The sequence below is a fragment of the Leopardus geoffroyi genome, chromosome C2 (genome assembly GCF_018350155.1).
Source record: "Leopardus geoffroyi isolate Oge1 chromosome C2, O.geoffroyi_Oge1_pat1.0, whole genome shotgun sequence".
Classification (NCBI taxonomy): Eukaryota; Metazoa; Chordata; class Mammalia; order Carnivora; family Felidae; genus Leopardus; species Leopardus geoffroyi.
The window spans coordinates 1,990,622-2,015,711 of record NC_059333.1 but is presented as its reverse complement, the minus strand read 5'-3'; the positions used below and the strand labels follow the sequence as shown (position 1 = coordinate 2,015,711).

General features: G+C 51.4%; 1 protein-coding gene across 2 annotated transcripts in view; it reads right to left on the bottom strand.

Moving 5' to 3' along the window:
• The window catches only part of TSPEAR (thrombospondin type laminin G domain and EAR repeats), a 159,395-nt gene that overhangs the window by 50,762 nt on the left and 83,543 nt on the right, over nt 1-25,090 (bottom strand). For both annotated transcript variants that reach the window (XM_045501156.1, XM_045501157.1), the window contains exon 2: nt 3,291-3,511. In XM_045501156.1, coding sequence (XP_045357112.1) covers nt 3,291-3,511 — 221 coding nt within the window. The remainder of the gene's footprint in view (nt 1-3,290; nt 3,512-25,090) is intronic.

Below are 25,090 nucleotides of genomic sequence, written 5' to 3'. Positions count from 1 at the left end.
AGCAAGAACCAGGGACAGAGACACATATATTTTATTATACACATATTCTATATATATATATATATATATATATATATATATATATCATATTATATATCTCAACATACATTATTATTTCACAGTGAATATCTAGCATTCATTGCTGATTCTCTGAACTCACCTCCAATCACAACATAACTCACACCCAAAGGAAGCTTATTTAACACATGTATTTTCTCCATGAGGCACATCGCAGCCTTCTTGCACAATGAGGCCATGTCAAGCAGTGACATCACCAAAAGAAGCACAGGATCATGGAAAATGTGGCACTAAATAGACAGCACAAGACACCTGTTTGACCTCCACTGGGAACCTGTGTGTGGGGACACCCAATGTTTTGCGGCTCAATGCACATCCATGAAACACTGTGAAAGCACTGTGAGTATTGACTTTGAGATTACAGATCAATTTTAGTGAGTAGCTGAAGTTGCAAATGCCAAGTCCATGAATAACGAGGATCAATAATAACATCAATTGTGAATGAATTAAATGATACAATCAAGGGGAAGATTGTTAGACTGGATAAAATTGAGATTCAACTATATACTCATTATAGGAGACACACTTTAGAGTCAAAGATACAGCTAGACTGGAAGTAAAAGAATAGGAAAAACATATGCAAACAGCAGCCACAAGAAAATATTAATATTTACTAACATCAGATAAAGTAGACTTTAAAACAAAAATTGTTACTAGAGACAAAGAGGGATATTTTATAATGATAAAAAGGTCAATCCATGAGGAACATGTAACAATTATAAACACATATGCAAATAATAACTGAGTACCAAAATAGACAAAGCAAAAGCTGACACACATAAAGGAAAAAAATAGACCATTCAATAACATTAGTTGAAGACCTCAATACCCCAATTTCAACAATGGAAAGAACAACTGGAGAGAAGATCACCAAGGACATGAAGACTACTGTAAACTAGCAAGACCTAATGGACATCTGTAGGACACCCCAACCAACAACAGCAGAATGTACGTCCTTCAGTAACGCACATGGCACATCCAATAGGACAGAGCATAGGCTAGGCCATAAACAAACGCCAGTACGTTAAAATGGATACAAAAATGCAAAGTATTTTCTCTGACCACAGGGGAATGAAATTAGAAATTAGTAACAGAAAAGAAATTGGGGGAATTCATAAATATGTGGACACTAAACAACACACTCCTAAATAACCAAAATGTCAAAGAAGAATTCAAAAGGGAAATCATAAAATACTTTTAGGGGCACCTGGGTGGCTCAGAAGGTTGAGCGTCCGACTTCAGTTCAGGTCACGATCTCATGGTTTGTGGGTTCGAGCCCTGCATCGGGCTCTGTGCTGATAGCTCAGAGCCTGGAGCCTGCTTCGGATTCTGTGTCTCCCTCTTTCTCTCCCCCTCCCTGCTTGTGATCTCTCACTCTCTTTTTCAAAAATAAATTTAAAAATTTTTTAAAATTAAAAAAATACTTTTAAATGAATGAAAGTGAAGATTGAAATACTAGAACTTACAGGATGCAGCTTCTTAGAGATTTACAGCTGTAAGTTGCTACATTCCACTTTAAGACATGGCAGACAAGCAGAAGGAAGGAAATGATAAAGATCAGACCATAAATAAGTTAAACAGAGAATGGGAAAATAATACAGAAACGTCAATAAAGCCAATAAAACTGGTTCTTTGAAAAGATCAATAAAATTGACAATCCTTCAGCTACATTGATCAGGGAGAGAGAGACAGACGGAGAGACAGAGAGAGAGAAGACTCAGATGGTGAGAATCAGAAATGAAAGAGAGAACAGTGCTGTCAGCCTTTACAGAAACAAAGAGGATTACAGAGAAATGCTATGAGCAACTGTGTGCCGAGAAATTATATACGTTAGATGAACAAATCCTTAGGAACAAAGTAACTGTCAGACTGGTACTCTAGAGGCTGTAGAACATCATTTTGTTGCATTAAAGAAAATATAAATCCGTGGGAAAACACCCCCGTTTAAGGATGAGAAGTCCTGGGGCGCCTGGGTGGCTCAGTCGGTTAAGTGTCCGACTCTTGATTTCGACCCGTGTTCGGGTCATAATCTCACAGGTTTGTGGGTTCTAGCCCTGCTGCGGAGCCTGCTTGGGATTCTCTCTCTCCCTCTCTCTCCCTGCCCCTCCCCTGCTCCCTCCCTCCCTCTCTCAAAATACATAAATAAACTGTAAATACAACATAAAGAAAGCCACTTGTATAAAAGCTGCTTCCCGGAGTGATGTAATTTGAGTCCCCTGGGTAGCGCGATCTCGGGGACAGGACGTGTTCACCACATGCTGTACTTAATCCCCTATGTAGAAGCACTAGGATAAAAGACGTTTCTGCAACACAAGTTTTACCCGAAGAAATAATCACTGAGCAGAGCAGAAAGTAAGAGATGAAGCGGACAGCACAGCCAGTCCGTGGGCGGTACACACGTCAGAGTGGTCCAGAGTAGAGTCCTTGCGTCCAACTATTGGAGTCGTGTTCAGGACAGTAGCTGACAAGACAGAGGCTTTACGCTGAGAAGTGGAATTTATGTAAAGCAGAAGAAAACAGAAATTATAGAAAGGGGAAAATGCAGCGAATGGAGCAGAAAACTCGGCAGGCTTGACGGCAGGAAAGAGAGGGGCTTTCGTGAGCAGACGTCACTGACGCATCGGGGAGTGTCGCCTTCCACAGCACAAGCCAACAAGGACCGTGACCGGGGGTGGAAGGGCCCTCCTTTCCTAACTGAGGACTCTGACATGGTCACACACCTATGAAGTGCACTGTCCTGGGCCCCACGGGGAAGCAGCAAAGGGACCCCTGGGGGCCTCACCTTGGGGGGCTTCCAGCCTGGTGGCGGGATGGGAACATTAGCTGGATCTGAGGTGGATGAAACCGCAGATCGCAGGTAACCACGTCCAAAAGGGCCTGTTCTTACCGTTTTATTGTCTACATTTCCCGTGAAGAGACGGCAAAGTAAAAACTCTAAGCATCATCCCTAGCCTTCGACAGTTCAGCCCACCAGAAAAATTTCCATTGCAGGAATTACCGGTACGAATTCCCAGCAAACGGTGTCTCAGGTTCTTCTTGCACACACACTGTGACGGGGACCTCACTACCTACCGAGTCCGGCCACTCTTGACCCTACAGATACCGTAGGAGCCTCTGGCTGGAGCCTGGCCACAGTCTGGAGCGGCCGTGCCCGCTGTATGCGGGGGCAGTGAGGACATCACAAAGGAACATGAGTAAAAAGCATCACTGACCTTAGGGGGAAGACTGGGAACTTTCAAGGTTATGACGATCGAAAATTCCTCAGGGAAGAGGTCGCATTGGAAGAAAATCCTCGATGCGGGGAAGCTCATGGTGTGGGGGGCGGCGGCCGAGAGCTGGAGTCCTCGCACGCCATTCGCCTGTGTCACCCTGATTCCGCCCGCAGCGCCATTTGGAGGGAGGGCCTCTGCCAGGATGTCCAGGGGGCGCAGGTCTGTGTCAGGGAAACCACACGTGGGTTATGCAGGTGCTAACGGGGTGCCTGGCGCGGCAGGCTCTGAACCCTCATGGGGCCCCTACGAGTTTCCCCTTGAACCAGTGGGGAAACTGAGGCCCCGAGGGTTAAGACGGCAGTTGAGTCTGCGGCGACCCCTCCCCCCTCCACCAAACCCCGGAGCACATCCCGTGGCGCCACTGTTTCCCAGTTGATAGCCGAGCCCTGTGCTGAGCGAGCCAGGGGACAGAGGACAGACGAGTCCCCTCGGGGGCTGGGCTTCAGGAGTTCAGGGACCCTGGAACATGGAGCATGGCATTTCCTGTGGCCTCAGCGGGGCTCCGTGACTCGTGTCCCTGCGTGCTGTGGAAGGTAGGGCCGTCGTGGGACGGGCACTGCTTCTCACACAGCCTGCAGAGGGGCAGACGTGTTCCCGGAGAGCCTCTGTCCTATAGTTCAAGGTCGTCAGAAACACAGCTGAGGGGCCGGCCTGCCTCAGCTGAGGCCAGATGATGGCAAAGGAAAATGGGGAGCCCCGAGGGGGGCACCTGTGCCCAGAGAGGCTGTTTCTGGACCAGCTCACAGTGCCCGGCCTCCAGAAAGGAGGTGCCGACTTGGAGTAGAGCCCGTGGCTGCCGCCCGGACCCTTCCCGACCCGGCCACGTGAGGTCAGCGGGCAATGACAGTGGAGGCTGACCTGAGGTCCAGTGTGGTCTGTCACGGGTGTCCCTCCCTCCCTCCCTACAGGAGCCATGGTCCCTTGATTCAGTGTCCTTCCAGGAGGGAGAAGCTTCCCTGGGACAGGAGGCCCCATGACCGGGGTCTTGAAGGGCTTTCTGTGCCGTCGCAGCCTGGCGAGGCCCACGGCACACGCCCGCTTGCATTGGTCTGGGACATAGTGACCTGTGTCCTCTCCCAAGTGCAAGGCCTGTCCAGGACGGACACTGTGGTACCTCCATTTCCCCAGAAGTGTGTGGCCGGCCCCTGGCCTATCGTCGTTGCTGGATAAATGTCTGCCACACTGATGTGAACCGGGCAGGGAAAGCGGGGTACCCTGCAGAGGGTCTTGAACTTGGGTTGTGCCTGCCGCCACAGGCCGAGAGCCTCGAGGGACACAGGCTGTGTCCGCCGCTCATGGTGAGGGCGTGGGCAGAGAAACAGCGGCAAGAGTAGTTTGTAGCAGGTGCTGGGACCCAGGAACCCGGACCGCCTCCCGTGAGCACACAGCGCCACTTTGGGTTCGTGGCTGGCTCCAAGTAGATGGACATTCGGCCGTCACTGACCGGTCCTCTGGTTTACCAGGGGAACAGCTCTTCAGAGCAGGGTCGCCGTCACCAACAAAACCCAGAAAACTTCAGCGGTGACTGCCGCCCCTCCGGCTGGCTCTGTCCTCACGGGCGCTCGGCACACCTTTCCTGTTGTACGGGTTCCGAGCCCAGTCCCCGCTGGCAGGGACAGACGGCTAATATTTGCGGACGGTTGCCAGCTTCCAGGCGCCCCTGCGGGCTATGTCCACCTCATGCACACCTGGCCCAGGCTGGTGTCGCACAGAGGACGTGACCGATTCCCTGTGCCTGGAAAAGCCTCGAAGGCCTTGATCAGGGTGCAGAGGAAGGGCACCCAGCCCTCTGTCTGCTCTCTGAACATGGGTGAGGACACCAGGTGACCAGTCAGAGTGGAGAGTTCCTTCCCAGCGAGGCTGGGGAACGTCACTCCCTCTCCTGAGTCACACGGCCACCCACCGCAGTCACACCGGACCAGACCCCAGCAGCCGGGGCAGACGTACACCTACAGTTCTCAGGCAGCCCACAGAATAATCCAGAAAACCCAGGGACACCCTCCCTTAGGGGTTGAACCAGTGATCCTCCTTGAAGCAAGGGCTGTGGCTCAGGGGGGGTGGGGGTCTGGGGTCACTTCCAGCCTGTTGGGGGACGACATGATCACGACTCCCCATTTCTGTGAGAAGCAGAGTCCGGAGGCAGCACCAGCGAGAATGGTGGGTGGCGACTGATGCATCTGACAGGGGCTTTGCTGTTCCCTAGTTGGACCCCCTTCTGAGGACAGGGCAGGCTGAGCTCGCAAACCCTGCCCCCGCCCTCGGCCAGCAGCCCCGTCAGAGGCCACCCCCTGCAGGGCTGAGCAGCCAGGTGGCCTGGGACCAGGACCCGTGAGGACAGGGCACATTTCCCCCCCTCGGATCAGAGGGACCTAAGAAGCAAAGTCTGAAACAGGAGTTCAGAGGACAGGCACCAGGTGCAAAGAAGAAATGACAAGACAGCGAGTCGCGCGCGTGTGGTCCAGAGTCGGGGAAGACGGGTCCCAAGCGCTGCTGGGTTGCAGCACTGAGTGCCATCAGGACTTGGGGGCCAGGCGGAAGGGGCAGAACGATGGGCACCCCAGTATGGATACTCCGGCTCCCTAATGCCCCCAGCAAGACACCGAGCAGGGCTGTGCCCCCGGGGCTCACAGGAGGGGAGCCCGGAGCAGCCATTGCAGTGGGGACCATGGACCTGATCACGCTGCCCAGGAGCATGGAGCACGACCCAGATCACACCTGCCCCCTCCACCCCCTCCACACCCCCCACCCCCCACGGGCTTCACCGTCAGATCCCTGCCGGTCCCTGGTCAGGAGGAAGCATGTGCACAGCACATGGGAGCCAGTGGGGCGAGAGAGGAGCCTGAACTGGGTCGGGAGGACAACGACGGATGCCTCTGGGGGGCGCTGTGAGGAGGGGCAGGTATATCAGCATTGTCACTATTGTTCCCGTGTTACAAATGGCACGTGGAGAGGCGGGAGACCGTCGGCTTCTTGGAAAGAGCGGCGCTAGACCTCCCTCCTGGAGAAGGGTCTGCGTCCCTCAAGGGTCTGCACGCCAAGGGCAGGGGTCACCCCTGAGGCAGCTGTGGGGGGGGGGGGGGCAGGGTCCCAGACCGACTGTAGGGAGGAACTGGCATCTCAGGGGTGGGGGCGAGCCTGGGCTCCGGGACCTAACCCTGACGAGGCCTGGGGCAGGAGGGGCACCAGGGTCAAACTCCAAGTCCTCTGGGGGTGTGTCGGGGTGGGGCCCCTGGGGGGGTGTGAGGCTCTAAGGAAACACTGTGCCCCACATTCACCCCCCAAAACGCCGAGAGACGCTGGGTGCACGGCCCGGCCGGCCGGTTTAGGCCGAGGCCCCACCAGGCTCTGGCCCCTCGTTCAGGACACGCGCGTCTGCCACCAGGCAGGCCGCCAGCACCCAGGACGGGCCTCAGCCCGGCTGCGCCCCGGACACAGGCAATCAGGGTGCGTCAGCAGCACGGGGAGCCCCGAATCTGGCTGATCCCCCCGCGAGCCCTTCCCTCCCTCCGTTGTTTGGCTAAAGAGCCTCTTCCTGGGCCTCCTCCCCCCACTGCCATGCAGACGCGCAGGCTCCGCAGGGACACACGCTCGGTCCGCGGCCCCCGGGTCTCCACCCCCGCCCCGCGTGCCGTCTGCAGGCGCGGGCGGGGAGTTCCTGCCTCCCTGGAGGTGTTCCCGCTGGAGGCAGGGAGGAGGGGTGACCGAGTCTACAAGAGGCAGAGCCACCGCAGGACACTCAGACGCACACGGAGACGCTCGGCAAGTTAGTTCTAACCAGCGGGACACACACGCACCGCAGCGCCCTCCTCCGCCCGGAGGCTGTGTACGCGTGCGGGCCGCGACATGTCACGTGCCGACCTTGACCCTGCCGCGAGCCGACCGTGCCCACGCCGCGCGCTGACCACGACCCCGCCACGTACGGGCCGCGACCCCGCCGCGTGCTGACCGTGACCACGCTAAGTGCCCGTGGCCCCAGGACCCCGACTCCCGGCCTCCACAGCAGCCCTCCCCGCAGCCGTCGGCCCAAAGGAGCCGGGACTTGGCCAACGACTGACCCCCTCCCCCAACCCCTAACCGGTCACGTCGGAGGCCGGGCTTCGCCTTGGCTGCCTGCAGCTTCCCCACCCCACGGTCTCCGGGCTGCCCAGAGCCTCTCTTCTACCCCTATGACTTCCCTCCCTCCCCAGCTCGGAGTCTGCCAAACCCGGTGCTGGTGGGGGGCCCCCTGTCACAGCCAGCTTGGAAGAAACAGCCCCTGCTTCTTCTCATTTAGGGGGTCTTCCTTTACTCTACAGAGGCTTCTTGAAAGCGCAGCTTCAGGGGTACTTGTCCTCGGGGTACTTACAATTTAGCGGTGGTAGCCACGAATACATGAACTCAAAACCGGCCACACGTAGGTCCTAAACGAGCCTCTAGATCTTAAGAGCCGTCCCACAACTAACTCACTGAAACTGAAACTCTCAGAGCCTCGGTTTTCTCATCTGTAAGATGGGAAGGTGGGGGCATCCCCCATCAGGGACCCAGCTGAGCCGCTGGGTGGGTGAGCCGGTAACAGCAGCAAGGCAAAGCAGAGGAAGCAGTGAAGACTGTAATCACTCACTGCAGTAGTCTGAGCAAGAGGCTAAAACCAGAGGAAGCACGGACTGCCCCCCCCCCCCCACCAGGGAAAGGCATGTGGTGGGGGTCATGCCCAGGAGCCCAGGATGAAAGCCTCCCGTGGTTCGAGGAGTCCTGGAGTGGGGAGGAGTGGGAGGGAGGGTTGGGCATGAAGCACCGGGTACTGAGTGGGGGGGCGGGGGCTATCCCACAAGGAGGCCTCTGATGGCGGCGCCAGGGCTAGAAATGCACATGTAGTCGGAGCATGGCTGGCAGGCCTGGGTCCCTGCTGCAGTTTCCCCAGGATGGCAGTGCCCTGGCTGTGTCCCAATCCCGGTGTGTGGCGGGGCTTTCTCGTGCCACCCGCCGGGTGAAGACTTCATGATTGACTGCGGCTGGGCTGATAGTTCATGCATAGGATTTCTGGCCCGGAGCCAGGCTCTTCACGCTCCAGAACTGTTTCCCGGGAGGGCTTTCTATACAGGAGCCCGTCAAGACCCAGGTTATTTGGGAGAGGCCACCTGCGTCGGCTGGCAGTGCAGGTGTGGGCCACAGCTCCTCAGCCAGCTGGACCCTGACACTCTAGATGGCCTCCAAGAAGGGGGGCTCCCCCACTGCGGTGGGAAAGGAGGCAGAACTCAATGGCCAAGAAAGTCCCCCTTACTCTGGGGATTTCATTGATTTAAATTGTGTGCCCAGAGCCCAGGAGAAGTTTATTTCCAGGAATTTAGGTTGGGGTATTATAAGTGTTGCTCTGTGGGACAGTAAGATTGTATAGCCATCATCACAAATCAGGCCAGTTTGGGCCTAAGAAGAGACAGGTGGACCCATGCAGACAAGAGATGGAGAATTTAAATGCCCATGGGTCAGTAGTCCGCGTGGATCAGCAGGGAGCGAAGGGCATTCAAGAGAGGGTGATGGCAAGGCTGGGTGTCTGTGGGGAGAAAACCAGGCTGAACTCCTCCCTGAACAGGACATGTAGTCGTCCCTCCCAGGACGTCCCTCCCTCCTCCTCCCAGGAGGGCGGACGGTGAACGTTCCAAGTTGGAAGATTGGTGGCTATCTCTGTGACTTTGGGGTACAGATGGTTCCCCAAACAAGCTCAATAAACACGAGCCATTAGAAAGAAGCCGGTACATTTGCTCATGTCAAAACAAGAACTTCTGCTCAGGAAAGACACCACACCACGGGCAAAGCCAATAGTCCCAGCACGGAACAAGAAAGGTGTCTGTCATACAAAGAAAGGTACAGAAGGAACAGGAAGCCCCTGAAAACCAACAAGGAAAACATAGGAACAACCTTCACCAAAAAAAACCCAACAGCAACAAAAACAAAGGCAACCTAAAAAAGAAGAAACCCAAAGGGCTCACATATGACAAAATACTCCAGTCAATAAGGAGTCAGATTAATGCAAATTAACCCTAATAAAAGACCACTTTCCTCCTGTTATACTGGTTAAAAAAGGAAATAGGAAAACAATGTAAAGACGGAGAGGGAATAGGAAAATAACTCGTGTCCCTTTTGTGTGTTCAAACCTGCTTTTCTTAACTTGTTTTAAAGGAAGTCAAGGGATACGGAAGAGGTTGACACACTGGGCTTTGAGCGGGACCCTGAGACTCTCTGGGGCTGCAGCACGGACACATCCAAAACCGGCGAAGCCAAAAGCAGTGTGGCAGTTGGACCACCGCACTTTCAGGGAGGTGCCAAAATAGCAATGACACCAAGAATAACCTCGAAAAGGCATAACAGAGTGCCCGTGGCCGGCCAGAGCTAAGCCCTCTACACACATTGACACTTTTCAATCCATGTTCATCCACTTCAGTCGCCCGCCAAAGTCTGCGTTAACTCCTTGGGTTCAAGGGCACTCAGTGTGCACATTGCCCAAAGGGTCAAGCAGACGGTACAGCAGGGACTGGGGCCTTTGCGCCCAGCTCTCCTGAGACCTGTGTGTCCCGGAGCCTCTGTCATTGGCCTTTCAGAGGCTCAGTCTCCTCATTAGTAATAGGGAATGGTATCCCCCTTCCTTGCAGGGCTGTAGGAGGGATTGGAAATACCGTCTGGCAGGTAGAAGTCGCTCCCCAGAAATGGACAGCCTCAGTGACTGATCTGGAAACGGACTGCCTGTCCCTCACGAGGCAGTCAGCCCTGTGCTGTACCGTCTGCTTGACCCTTTGGGCAATGTGCACCCTGAGTACCCTTGAACCCAAGGAGGGTTCTGTAGGAGGATGTAGCTGCCTGCAGGAAGGCAGGCTCCCAGGGCTGGCTAAGCAGGAGCCGAGTAACATCCACGTGGCTAGTACACAGCGTGGTGTTACATCCGCTTTGCATGAATCGGCAATAGGGTATCCAGGGGTGTCTTAATCAGCTGACACAGGAAAATACACACACAGCTGGAACGAGTCCGCCTGCTGGACCCACACTTGCCAGCCCCAACCCGGAGCCTTCTCTTCCTTCCTTTCTCCAGTGTTGTCCATTAGGTATAGCAACTGCCCGGCCTCAGTGGACATGTGGACACTCAGGAGGCGAAACACGGGTCACGTATCACACAGACCGCGAGGCTGGCATGGGGACAAGCAGGTTTGATCTGAGCTCTTCCCGAGACAGGATTCCCAGCTGCCCGCAGGGCCCCACCCACAGAACTTGTCCCTATTGATCCAAGATGCCACCTCTAATCTCGTCTGCCAGGAGCTGAGAGGTGGGAGAGGCGAACATGAAGGGGCAGTCCTTGCCCCCCGGGGACCTTTATAATAAAAACACTGCTCTCCCCCGCCAGGCAAGATTATCTCTGCGATCGAGCCAGCTTCCCATGTTCCCTTATCTCACGTCCTTCTGGCAAGTGAGAACAGGATGAGAGGATGAATCCGGCTGCAGTGGCCCCAGGCTGCAGGATGTGGAAAGTCCAAACCGCTCAGCACCTGGAGCTTCACCTGCCTTCCGATCCCGTTGTGTGCGACTCCTCCTTGATTCGGTTAGCCTTCAAACGTGTGCACTGGGCCCAGGGATTCTGGAATCGGAGCCGGAAAGGGCTGACCTATCAGGGCTATTGGCGCAGGGAGGACTGGTAGTGTGCGGCTAGAGGAGAAGGAAGTTTATGGAACTAAGTGCTCCATTAGACGAGAAGACGGGTATTAGACCGACCAGCTAACTTGGATTTAGGAAACTTGAATGCAGAAGGATAAGTTAATGTAATTGTATGTAATGTAACTCAGAGGAAGTGAAAACAAGACAAATAGAGGAAATCAATTGAAATCAAAGCTGCTTCTTTGAGAAGATGAATAAAATTGATAAGCTTCCAGCCAGACCGACAAGGGGGAAAAAACAAGAAGAAATAACTTACCAATATCGGGAGCAAAAGAGGGATATTACCAACCATTTTCCACAAATTAAAAGGTTAAGGAGGGACCTCCACAAACAACGTTATGCTTATATATTCAAACCCTGTGTGAAATGGACCAATTCCCGAGTAGGCACAAATTCCTGAAACTCATTAAAGAAGAAAGATGACCAGAAAGTCCTGTATCTGTTAAAGAAAACTCCAGTTTCTTAGGAAATTCTCCCAGATATTTAAAGAAGACCAAACACTGACTCTACACGATCTTTTCTAGAAAGTAGAAGCGGAGGAACCCTTGCCAACTCCTTTCGCGAGGGCAGCACTATCAAAATTGAAGACCTTGCAATAAAAGAAAACTACAGACCTACATCCTCATCACAGCAGACGTGAAAATCCTGGATAAAATGTTAGCACATCAAATCCAGCAACATATAAAAAGGACAATCATCACAACCAAGTGAGGTTTACCTAGGAATTCAAGACTGGCTCAAGATTCAAAAATCGATTAATGTGAGTACACGGAACCTCTCTGTACTGGCTTTGCAATTTCCTGTAAATATCAAACTAAAAAGCATTAATAACCAATTAATGTAATTCACTGTATTAAGAGACTAAAAAAGAAAATGACGCAATCATCTCAACAGGTACATGAAAAGCATTCCATGAAACCCAACATCCATTCAGGATAAAATCTCTCAGTGATGAGAGGGAGCTTTATAGCCTGAGAAAGCTAATCTAGACAAAACCACCACGACCACGGTCCAACTGGCATGAATATTGAACGCCTCCCCCCAAGACCAGGGATGTGCTAGTGTGCACACCCACACCTCCTCGCTTGGCCCACTGGAGCCCAGCATCAACGAGCCCATCTAGCTCCGGATCTTGGCTTCTAAATGCCATCATCCGCTGAAAGAAGCAGGACTCCTTGGAGAAGGGGTGGGTTGTAGGGAGGGGACGGGGAGAATTGGAGATGAGCTGGGACCAGAAGTGAGATGTTGGAAAGCTGCAGGTGTGCTGAAAGGTACAAGAGCCAAATGAAGGAGGTCCCAATGGTCAAAGCTGGGACAATTTGGACAACAAAATAAATGATGATGATACCGGATTATAACTCAAATAATACAACAAATACTCTCTAAGTCACATTGAAATAAATAAAAACATGTAAATAAGTGGAGGAGAAGGGGCAACTCCTCCTTATAGAAGGATTTCAGTTAATAAGTGGAGGTGGGATGGGGAAGTGGAAACTCACCATCAGAATACCACAGGGACCTTGTTGCAGGCACAGTCCCCAGAGGGACGCTATAATCATTGGACAAACGCGGTATCTGCAAAGTTTCATAGAACCTCTCCCACCACAAATATTTATCAATTACAAAGGGAAATATAACCATATCCCCCGTGACAAGACACATCAACATCATGTGCTCTTGTTTCACTGTGGGATTCTTTCCCCAAATATAATAACCTTGGTCTAGTTGTGACAAAACCTTGGACGACCCTAAATTTCTACAAGACACCCGGTCAGGGCTCTTCAAAACTGTCAAGACAGAAAGGATAAGGAAAGACCAAGAAACTCTCAGACTGAGTCTTCCCTGCAAGACTAGGGAGACCTTACAAATGCAGCGTGGGGTCCCGCACCAGAGAGGGGACATTTGTGGGAAGTGGGTCTGTCCTCTGGTGACTAGTAACGTGCCAACATCGACTTCTAAGATTCGTCATCGATCTATGGCTATGTGAGATGTTACTAGAGGAAGCTGGGCGAGGGGCATCCGTAAATCTTCCGCCCTCTTTTTACAAGTATTCTGCCAACTGCACAAAACCAAAAATTGTCCCGTGAGCTCAGCCACGCCTGGACAAGCAGATGTGTGTGTGCTGCTGGCCTGTCATGCCACGTGCTACCTGCACCCCGTCCTTCACTTGCTGCAGCCTGGAGTCCCCGAGAAAGGAGACCTGCTCGGCATTTTCTTCCCTCCCAGGTTCTGGCTCTGGATCTGCTTCAAAGCAGGTGCTCGCTCTGGGTGGAAATGTGTCCCCAGGAGGGTGCGGAAGCCCTAACCTCCGGTACCCGCAGATGTGACCTTAGCTGGAAAGGCGGTCTTCGTAGAGGATCAAGATACATTGAGGTCATTGGGGGAGAGGGATCCTAATCCAATATGACCTGGTGTCCTTGTAAAATGAGCGAATGTGGATGCAGACAGGCACCCACGGACGGTGCCGTGTGCGGATGCAGGCAGAAATCAGCAGATGCTTCTACAAGCCGAGGAACCCCCAGATTGCCAGCGAACACCAGAAGCTGGGAAAGCACGGGACAGGTTCTCCCTCGTGGCCTCAGGAAGAATCAACCCTGCCGATCCTTGATCTCAGACCCCCAGCCTCCAAACGGTGAGAGAATGAATCTGTTGTTTAAGCCACGGTCTGTGGCGCTTTGTTACTGTGGCCGCGGGACACGACTGAGCGCCGCATACAAACCGTGACTCATCGCCATTTAGAAACCAAATAACCTGCCAAGCACAGAGGCACATGACTGTGCTCAGCCAGCAGGGCACTCCGTGGAAGCACTCGCCCCAGACCAGGACCTAGGACCCAGCACCCAACACACAGGGATTCCACCTTGGCCCCCGGTGACCCCTGCTAAAACAACAAGAAACCACACTCCGCCCCCAAGTTTTCTTTCTCGAACTAAACACAGGGAAAGACTCACAAGCCAATTTCCTGAGTTCTGTGAACGGAGCAAGGACCTCTGGAAGGAAAACAGCTGCGGCTGGTTCTGCAAGGAACCAACATTCAAAAATCTTGGCACCCGGGTGGGAGGGTGTGGGGAGCCTGCCGCTAGGACAGCACAAGCCAGGAGGGTGTGAAGAGAAAACCAGAGAACCTGGCACACACTCGCATTAGGGGTTTTCATCTCTGTATTGCCTGAAGTCCTCTCACACGCCCCACTGATATCGCCGCCCAGGGGTGTAATCTGTTGCTTACATCCTGTGTGAGCAGAGATATTTTCCTCACCCTCTCTGGGCTTTTGCGTCCTCCCCATAGTCAGATTAATAGGACTCATGCCTACGATATTTACGAGGACTGGTAATAATGGCAAAGGGCAAGCACATTCTGATCACTGAATGTGTGGGACACAGGTGGATTGGTCAGAACATAAAGACACTGTCATGATTTCTGGGTATTTTAGCAGTGTTTTAAAAATTATGTTTGGAATACTGATGTGTTGGAGTCCTTGCAGGAAGTATTGATTCTCTTCCAACGATTATAAAATCAAAAAGGATTTTAAGTGAAGGTGTCTGAGAGTTGCCTACAACTTGACCACAGAAGAGGCAGAGATTGTCCAGGATGCTAGAGTACCCGCCATGTTGAAAGCCTGGTTCCAGGATGGATGAGAATGTTCATCACACAGGTTTTCAGCCACCAGCTCAGTGTGCCAACTGTAATACATGGGACAAGAGAGTAAAGATCATCCAAAGATTGAGAATTCTGGGGGAGAGTCTTCTTTAAAATAAAGTGCTGCTCCCCTGCTGTGGCCCAGCAGAGATGGCCATTCGTGATCAAGGCAATCAGTGTGCTTACCAAAGTCAACTCTGAGTGCAGAAAGTAATTTGCTAGGCAGGGAGCAAACCTCACCAAGATATCCAACGCGGTTACCCATTTCCATTGGCCATTTGGGTGGAGCCTCATCTCATGAAGAATTCGTTTACAAAAAACAAAACTCTCTTCATTGGCCTTTCATTCACTGAGAGATATTATTTCAGTGTCTAACTTAGCGACAATACAAATGTTGATGACTCAAGAGACAAAGACCCTGACTAGAGGTCATATCTACCCCCTTGAATAACTGGTGCTTCTCACTAGGCACAGAGACCAGCACCTTTGGGATGCCCCCTGTCTGCATCCTCAGAGCCTGGAACAAAGACCTAGTGTTCCCACACCCTTGAATGGGCCCTGATCTGTGAAATTCATTATCACCAGGTGAAGCACTTCCTTAGCTTGTTTTGGACCCTTACAGACCAGTCTGATTGAATATATTTAACCTGGAGAATTTGTAAGGCCCATAACTAAGCACATGCTTCTGCCTCTCAGACTGGCTTCAGACTCTTTACACGTGTCCCATTTCTTCCTAGAAATGCCCTCTGTTCATTCACTCACTAGAAACCATCAGCAATGCCAGGATGAAAGTCCAAGCGCCTCCCTTAACCACTCTTACCCACAAGATTCTTAGCTGTGAATCTGGATTTTGCCTCCACATATGGGGCCCTCAATTGGGGCTTGATATACTTACCATGGGGTATGTGCAAGCAGGACTCCACTGAACCTTGGTTGGGATGTGGGGTTGGTGATGTTTCTCATGGAGCTCAGAGCCCCAGAAAAGTTAGGCTGAGTCTCCGGCACCCATTATGAGAGTTCTACAGGGAGACTGTTGGTTGCATGCTCCAGTTCTGGGCAGCAGGTATGTGTCAGTTTGGAATTGAGTCTAGCTGGAGCATTTCCCAGAGCGAAAAAGGCAGACTCAGTTTCAGAGTCAGGAAAGATCTTGAATAGTCAAAGAGGGAAGCAAGGGATTGACTAGAAAAGAAACAGCAGTCTCAAAAACAAGGAGTGGGGCTTTGCTTTGAGTCACGATGGACCTGACTTGTCCTCCCACCTTAAATAAGTAGAAGATGGGACAAAGGATACAAGAAACCCATTTTTAGACATTGTACAACTGACAGTGCAGATCCCTGGGAGAAGAAAAGCAGAGGGGGTGAACCCTACGATTGCCCAGGCTCAAGGGCCAAGAGAGTCTCCAGGCCACAGTATATGGAGGGGAATGCTATCAGCATTGTGTTTTGTCGAGCTGAAGAGGGGGAAATCAGGGTCAAGGAGGCTGAGGCACAGGGAATTTACGAGGGCAGACACAGGAGAAGAGGCAAATATACAGCAAAAGGCTCCATGGGAACCCCCTGAGACCACTGTCGATACCAAGCCACTCATTCAGAGCTCAGAACCCCATGAGGCTGGACAGTAATAACCATGGAGCTCGAAGGTGAACAATTCCCAGAGCTTACGCAAGGCTGAGAGACACTGGAGTTGCAAACAACCAGAGTGCAGAGACCTCATTGAGTACCAGAGACGTTCAGTACAGATCCCAGAAATCACATAATAGTTGTGCTAAACCTGCCTGAGAATAAAGGCCTCTCTAGATCTGCTGTAACAAAATGTAGAAACAAGCATAGAAGCATCACAATTATCAAGCCGTCCCACAGGTGGTAACTGCCAGACAGAACAAAGCCCAGCACTCCTTAAAAGAAGGAAACAAAGTACGACAGTCAACAGTATGACAACATTATTTAACTGAAATCCAGAAACCAATAAAAATTGCTAGAAACATTAAGAAGAGGAAAATCTAACTCATAATCAAGAGACAAAACAGTTTATAGAAATAAACCCAGAAATAACAGTTGATGGAATTAGCAGACAAGGTAGTAAAAACAACTACGATAAATATGTTCGAGGATTTCAAGGAAAAAATGAACACAATGAAGAAAGAAATGTAAGGTACAAAAGAGAACTGAATGGAGCTCCAAGAGCTGGAAAACATAATATTAACAATAAAAAATTTAAAGGATGAGTTTACACTCAGTGTAAAGATTACTGACCTAGAAGACATAATCAGAGAAATTACCCAAAACAAAAGACAGTAAGAAAAAAAATTAAATTAACAGAGCCTCAGTGATCTGAGGAACAGTATTAAGTGGTCTAACATACATATAATTGGAGTACCTGAGAAAAAGTTCAGGTGGTGGGAGACAAAAAATATTTAAAGAGATAATGGCCAAATAACTCTTCCAGATTTGATGAAATTGAGAAATATATGGAAAACTTGAGAAACAATATATACTAACATGACCTTGTCGACATTTATTCCATCCAACAACAGTAGAGTTCACATTTTTTCAAGTGTATATAGAACATTCACCAAAATAAATCGTATGCTGGGCCATAAAACAAGTCTTAGTATATTTAATAGGATTGAAATCATACCGAGAATGCTGTTTGACCACAACAAAATCAGAAATCATGAACAGAAAGCTATCTGGAAAACCGAAAAATATTTGGATATTAAATAACAAACTTCAAAATAGTCCATGAGTCAAAGAAGAAATCACAATGGAAAATTGGAAATATTTTAAATAAAATAAAAATAAGCTTTATGGAATGCAACTCACACAATATATAGAAGGAAATGTGTAGACTTTATTTATATTAGAAAATAAGGAAGGTCTATACTCAATTATCTAAGCTTCTACCTTAAGAAGCTACAAAAGAAGCACAATTTGAACCTGAAATAAGTAGAGGGAAGGAAATAATTGAGAAGTGTAGAAATCTACCAGATAGAAAATGGACAAACAAGAGACAAAATTAATAAACCTAAGTCTAATTTTTTGAAAGATCACCAAAATTGATAAATTTCTACCTTGACCAGTCAAGAAAAAGAAAAGAAAGAAAGAAAAGGAAATAAATTAACAATATCAGGAATAAAGAAAGGGTTATCACTAGAGATTCTATAGCCACTAAAAGAATGACAAAAGGGGTGCCTGGGTGGCCCAGTCAGTTGAGCGTCCAACTTCAGCTCAGGTCATGATCTTGCGGTTCATGAGTTTGAGCCCCACGTCAGACTCTGTGCTGACAGCTCAGAGCCTGGAGCCTGCTTCGGATTCTGTGTCTCCCTCTCTCTCTGTCCCTCCCCTGCTCATGCTCTGTGTGTATCTCTCTCTCTCTCAAAAATAAATAAACGTTAGAATTTTTTAAAAGAACAATAAAATAAGAAGGCAATTTTATGCTGATACATTCAACAACTGAGGTGAAATGGACAAATAACTGGAGAGATATAAATTATAAATACGAATACAAGAAGATACAGAAAAACAAAATAGCCCTCTATCAGTTGAAGTAACTGAATTATAGATAAGATCCTTCCCACAAAGAAAATACCAAGCCCAGTCCTAAGGAATATACAAAAAAGCTATTAGAATTCATAAGTGTAGTTACCAAGGTTACAGGATACAAGGTAAATACACACAAATTAATGAAATTTCTACATGTTAGCAATGAATACTTGGAAATGTAATAAATAAACCATTATCTAAAACATTGCAAAGTGAAGTAATAGAGAAACTTAACATATGTACAACATCTATCTACTAAAAAATGACAAAATATTGTGGAAAAAAGTCATCCTAAGTGACTGGAAATATATACTGTGTTTAACGGAAAGCCTTGGTTTTGTTAAAATATCACTTCCTTCCAAATTCACCTACAAGTTTAATGCAATTCCAATAAAAATCCCAGCAAGTTCTTCCTTAGAAAGCAATGAGCTGATTCTAAAATATATTCTGAAATCAATACAGAAATGTAACGGACCTAGGATAGCCAACCGATTTTGAAAAAGGAAAGAGGAATTGGTCGACTAAGTGCTGGAATTCAAGACTTAATTTGAAGCTCCATTGATGGAGAGAGCGTGTTGTTGGTGCAAGGACAAATGCAGAAGAAGATGAGAGAACAGCGTCCAGAAATAGACGCACACATACACACGGTCAATGGATTTTTTGGCAAGGATACTTCAATGGCGAAAGGATAGTCCTCTCGACAAATGATGCTCACCAACCAACAGCACATTCAAAAATTAACTAGAAAGGGATTATAGAACTTGACATAAAAGTTAAAGCCATGGAGTTTCTAGAAGTACGCACAGGACAAAACCGGCATGACCCTGCGTGTAGACAAAGATTTCTCGGCACCACCGAAGAAAGGGAATTCATTGAATTTCATCAAAATTAAAGATGCCAGCCTCTCCAAAAGCACGGTCAAGAACATGAAAAGTCTAGCCACAGGTGGAGGAATTTGCAATACACATGTATGACAAATGCATGGTACCTGGAATACATAAAGAACACTTAACAATTAATAAGGGTCACCTGGGCGATTCAGTCAGACAAGCGTCTGACTTCAGCTCAGGTCATGATCTCTCAGTTCGTGAGTTCCAGACCCGCGTTGGGCTTTCTGCTGACAGTGCACGAGCTTGCTTCAGATTGTCTCTCCTTCCCTCTCCCACCTCCCCCGCTCGCACTCTGTCTCTCTCTCTCTCAAAAAAGAATAAATAAACATTTTAAAAAATTTTTAGGTTGAACAATGAATAAGAACTCGAACAATCCAATTATGGAAAATGGGCAGAGGATTTGAACAGATGCTTCGCCGAATGGGAAAGAGGCAGGTGAGCCACTGACCTACCCCCACAGATCCGTCAGCAGGAGATGCAAATATCACTGTGCCCACTGCCCTTGCCACGGACCCAGTAAGCCTACCCCTAGGCATTGACCCAAGAGAGGTGAGAGCACACAGGGCCCAGATGTTTACAGTGGGATCATCCATAATCATAAACACCTGGAGACACCCCGAATGTACTTCGATGGGTAAACAAACAGCTGTGACAGATCCATTCAATAAAACATGACCCTGCAATTAAAAAGGAATTCGCTGCGAGTATCCACAACAAAGGGACAAGTAAAGGAAGCCAGACCCCGGGCACGCATAGTGTTGCCTCTTCTCAAGGCACTCCTTTAGTAACACAGCAGAGCAGTGGTGCCCGGCTGTGGCCAGCGGTGGTGGCTGGGAAGGGACACGAAGAAACCTTTGGAGGGAAATCTTGACACAAGTGGAGGCTGCAAGATGAAGACCTTTCTCAAAACTCATCAAACTGAACAATGAAATAGGGTGCATCTGATTACATGTAAATTGCACCTCAAAAAGGCAATTTTAATGGAAGTATTAGCAAAACACTGGTAAGTGGGGAGAAGGGTTTGGGCAAGGAAAATGCAGCAGGCGGGGCATGAGGCATGGGGTGGAAGGTGGCAGGGTTTCAGGGAAGGAGATTGAGGTCCTGGGGACAGCAGCGGCTCCTTTCGTGGGTTCTGGCCATGGCCACAGCCGCGGGGAGAGGAAGCAGCGCAGGGGCAGGGGGCCGACACCCAGTCCCCGTGGGGGGTTCAGGAAGGGTGGAAGTCTGTCTGATCCTTCACTGGTAGGGGACGCCGGTCCCGGGTTTGCAACAGCTCTGGAACCCTGGTGGGTGACTTCCTGCATATCTCCGCCCTTGTCAGCAGGTGCCCTCACGTGCGGCCAATGTCATCCTGACATCAGAGCGGACTGTCACCTACGGCACTCGGTACATCGTGGCCTGACGGGGACCTCAGTTCACAGGGAGGGCCCTGCACCATGACTCCGGGTCCCTCATAGCCCCCCGGGCGGAGCCTGGCCTACCAGATGGTGGCCCCAGAGTCTGGCCCGGGACCACCTGGGGCTCCTGCCACCCACCCTCATACTTTGTTTCAAACCTAGTCGATTTCCATGAGAGGTTGGAGCACCGTCTGCCCCGCTCCATCACCTTTCTGCTAAACGGGTAGAGCCCGCGGGAGGACCACAGGGCGACCCCAGGCCCGTAGAGGCTGTGAGCCTGGAGCCCCCAGGCCTGCTTGTCTGGGGCCGGTTTGCCCGGATGGGGCAGTGGGTGGAAACGGGCCAGGCCACGACCCGTGTGCAGGTGACCAGCCTGGGAAGCCCTGGGCACTGGGCCCACCGGCACGGAGCTTCCTGGGCCAGGGCGTGAGTCCCACCCGTGGCCCTGCCCACACGAGGTAGGCCCGCCTCTGGGACTGCTCAGTCCCTCCTTCCTAGAAATGTTTGTGGCTGGAAGGGACCGTGTCTGGGCAAAACCCCGGGGTCCCCGCACCCCCATGAGGGTCAGATGAAAGGAAGCAGATCAGCTGGCGAAGTGAGTTTATTGGGGTACCCAAGGAGGTACTGACAGGTTAGGAGTCGAGGTCAAGTGACCTGAGCAGAGAAAGTAGGAGGGAAGGACAGGTGACCCAGAACAGGTGCAGGTGCCTCCTGGGAGCAGAAGTCCCGGGAAGCCGCGGGGTCAGCGTTCCTGGGAGGCAGGAGGTCAAGGTCAGGTCAGGAGAGTGGACACGTGGGGGACCCCGTCCTGGGTGGGGGCAGCCACCTAACACAGGTCAGGACTGACTGAGGGGTGGCCGGGAGGACCACAGTCACCAGGTGGGACCTGAGCCCAGCTGGCCCTGGGGGGACGTGCCCATCAGCAGCAGGACTGGCCTGAGGCGGGGCCACAGCAGGCAGGGCGGGGGCACACAGGGCGGCAGAGCAGGGACACACAGGAGGCTGGGCGGCAGCAGGAGGAGGCAGGGGCGCAGCAGGCGGGGCGGGGGCACGCGGGGCGGCAGAGCAGGGATACACTGGAGGAGGGTCTGCAGCAGGGGCTGGGCTGGCAGCAGGAAGAGGTTGAGCAGGGGGAGTCCTTGCAGCAGACAGGGGTGCAACAGACGGGTTTGCAGCAGACAGGGGTGCAGCAGACAGGCTTGCAGCACACAGGGGTGCAGCAGTCTTCCTGGCAGGGGGAGGAGGTGCAGCAGGACGGCTGGCAGCATGAAGAGGTTGTGCAGGGGGAGTCTTCACAGCAGACAAGGGTGCAGCACACGGGCTTGCAGCACACAGGGGTGCAGCAGACGGGCTTGCAGCAGTCTTCGTGGCAGGGGGAGGAGGTGCAGCAGGACGGCTGGCAGCATGAAGAGGTTGTGCAGGGGGAGTCCTCACAGCACACAGGGGTGCAGCAGATGGGCTTGCAGCACGCAGGGGTGCAGCAGACGGGCTTGCAGCACACAGGGGTGCAGCACACGGGCTTGCAGCAGACAGGGGTGCAGCAGACGGGCTTGCAGCACGCAGGGGTGCAGCAGTGTCCCTGGCAGGGGGAGGAGGGGCCGCACAGGAGGGTCAGGCAGGGGGCCGGGGCGCAGCACGGGGGCTCGCAGCAGCTCTCTGGGCAGTCGTCCACCTGCCAGGAGGAGTCGGGGCAGGAGTCCGAGGCCCCGGGCAGGCAGACGCGGCTGCCATAGCTCAGGTCGCTGGAGCAGACGGACAGGGCGGACGCGGCCATGGCGGGGGCGGTGGGGCTGGTGGAGGGAGTGGGTGTGGGTGTGTGGGTGTGTGTGTGTGTGTGTGAGAGTGTGTGAGGTGCCTTAGGCTGACGACTTTTATACCCTCCTGGCTCTTGTGCCCCAGGCCCCACAAGCCTCTATTTCCGGCTCCCAGGCTGCATTAGGGATGTTTATTTGCCTGGATGTTGTCCGCAGCTCGTAAATCTCCCGGAGCATCTGACTCAGGAGCAGGTCCCATTGTGTCCCGGGGGAGCGGGAGTGGGATGGACAAGGCCCCAGCCCTGGGTCTCCAAGCAGGGGTGGAGGGTGTCGGGTAAGTGTGTTGAGACCGTCCTGGGGGCACCAGCCGGGGCAGCCCCAGGGCAGTGCTCACTTGGCGGAAGGACTGCGTTAGGGGGTTTCTCTGTGGTTCAGGCGCCTCTTCCCCTGGGGATTAGGCGCTAGAGGTCAGGACACGGTGGAAAGGACACGCTCACATCTGGGGGCTGAAACCGGAAGACAGGCGCCGCCTCGTTCCACATCAGCCGGGGGTGTGTGGCGGCATCTCAAGGTCGGGGCTTTCTGCACATGTCCTCCCGTGACCGTGCACACGTCACAAGCAGTGATTTGGGGTTACGAGTAAATTTTCGCGAGTAGGTGAACCTCAAATAAAGAATCCATGAGCAATGAGATTGACTCTATCCACCCATCCTCTCTCTACATCTCCTCTCCCTCTACATGTGTACACACGCATAGAATGGATTTGTGTGTACACGTTTTCAAAATACAGACTGTATCGTGTTCTACCCACTTGGCTTTTTCATAACTTAATACAACGTGCAGCTCCCATGAATATGTAACGATTTCTCTTTCTAGTTTGCAGCTGCGTAGAACTTCACACTGTCCTGTGTATTGACTTGTATTCTTTCCCATCTTTGCCCTTCTATCATTCTCGTGCCCTTATATTTAGAATCTAGCTCTTGGAATCAGCACACAGGTTTTCCGTGATTTCCATGCAGACTAACGGTCCTTCTTTGTAAATCGAACTGTTTAATACTTTACATTTAATTTCATTATTGGTAATTGGGTTTATGTCTACTATCTGAGTGCATGTCTTCTATCTCTCTCAAATTTTTATGTTCCTTTTAAAAATCATTTCCCGGGGTGCCTGGGTAGCTCAGTCGGTTCAGCGTCTGGCTTCGGCTCAGGTTGTGATCTCACAGTTCGTGAGTTCGAGCCCCACATCGGACTCTGTGCTGACCGCTTGGAGCCTGGGGCCTGCTTCGGGTTCTGTGTCTCCCTCCCTCTCTGCCCCTCCCCCACTCATGCTCTGTCTCTCTCTCTCTCTCTCTCTCAAAAAATAAATACACATGGAAAAAAATTTAAAACTCATTTCCTGACTGCTTTGGGTATTTTTTTATCACTTATCTCCCGTCTTTCACTCAATACTAGTTGTACGCGGTTTGGGGATTGTCTCGCGGCTGCCCCAGAGGCCACAGTGTACCTTCCTGGGATATTCAAGTCTGAGGGACCTGGGCGCTTGGGCCGCTCCCAGAGCAACAGCCTAAGGGCCTCATCCTTCTCATGATGCGTGGTTTCATTTCCACTTACAGTTTAGAGCCCACGGGAAATTGTAAATATAATACATATTGTAACGTTGTGAATGGAAACGTGGGCCATTTGTCACTTCAACTGTGCTTCTGTTTACCCTTCCAGGCTGTCTTCAACCTTCCTGCATTTCTGTCCTTCGCCGTCCTACCGGAAACCCTCCCTTGGGAGTTACTTTAAAGTGCGTCTTCCGGTGTGGCCCGTGCTCCATTTCTGTTGGCCTGGCGATGTGTTGGGGCACCTTCACCTCTGGGTGGCGCTCTTGGGGAGCAATATTCCACTTGCGCAGCCCTTTCTTTTGCCCTTAAACACGCCGCCCCACTCTTCCATTCCCGCTGTCTGGCCCTTCCGCCACCCGTGCTACTGCAACACCCACCTAAGAGTCGATCAACGCCGCTCCTGTTCTCTTCAGTCTAGAATGTCTACTTGTCTCTTCGCGCGTGTTTCAGTTTTACGGTGTCACACCCGTTTCCCTGAGGACAGTCACCACCACTGTTTTGCAAGTCTCTGTCCGAGGACTCCACCCCTGTCATCTCAGGTTTGTTTCTATCATCCGTTTTTTCTGCTGGCGTGACCGTAATTCTTGATTGAATGTTTGACATCGTCTATGAAAAATTCTGGCAGCTGTGGATGAGTTTGTCTCCTTCCGAAGAGTTTCACCTCTCGCTCTGGCTGGTGGCCTGAGTGGGGGCAAGGGACTCACTGACGTGAGGCTGCTCCTGGGATTTAGCTGTCCAGGGGTCCACCCAGAGCCACTCCGCCTTGGCCAGTCATCAGAGTCGTTGCCTCCTTGGTTGAGGCTGTAAAGGCTCTGCTCAGGCTGTCCTGGCTTTCCGCGGGCTTCCTCAGCATCTTTCCCGCATGGCATGAAAGCATGCCAAATGCCTGGACGTTTAACCTGCAGCTTTGGGGCCCCCCCTGGTGCCCGCCACTGATCTAGGCTTGTCCCCTAGAGTCCGCGCTGCCTCTGCTGACACAGTTCTCTCCACCCCCCGCTCCAAGGTTTCTAGAAGCTCTGCCGGCCTCTCTATGTGCTAGTTACTTCCCCTCGAACCCCACACCAAGATTCATCAGTGGTACCTCAGGAAAAGGCATTCAGAGATGCCAGCTCGCCTCTCGGAAGTCACCCCATCTCCACCTGATGACTCTCAATGCTGAGTCTCATCAGCAGCCTTCAAAGGCTTTACACAGACGTTTTTGTATTTTATGCTGTCCTCGGCAGGAGCATATTGGAA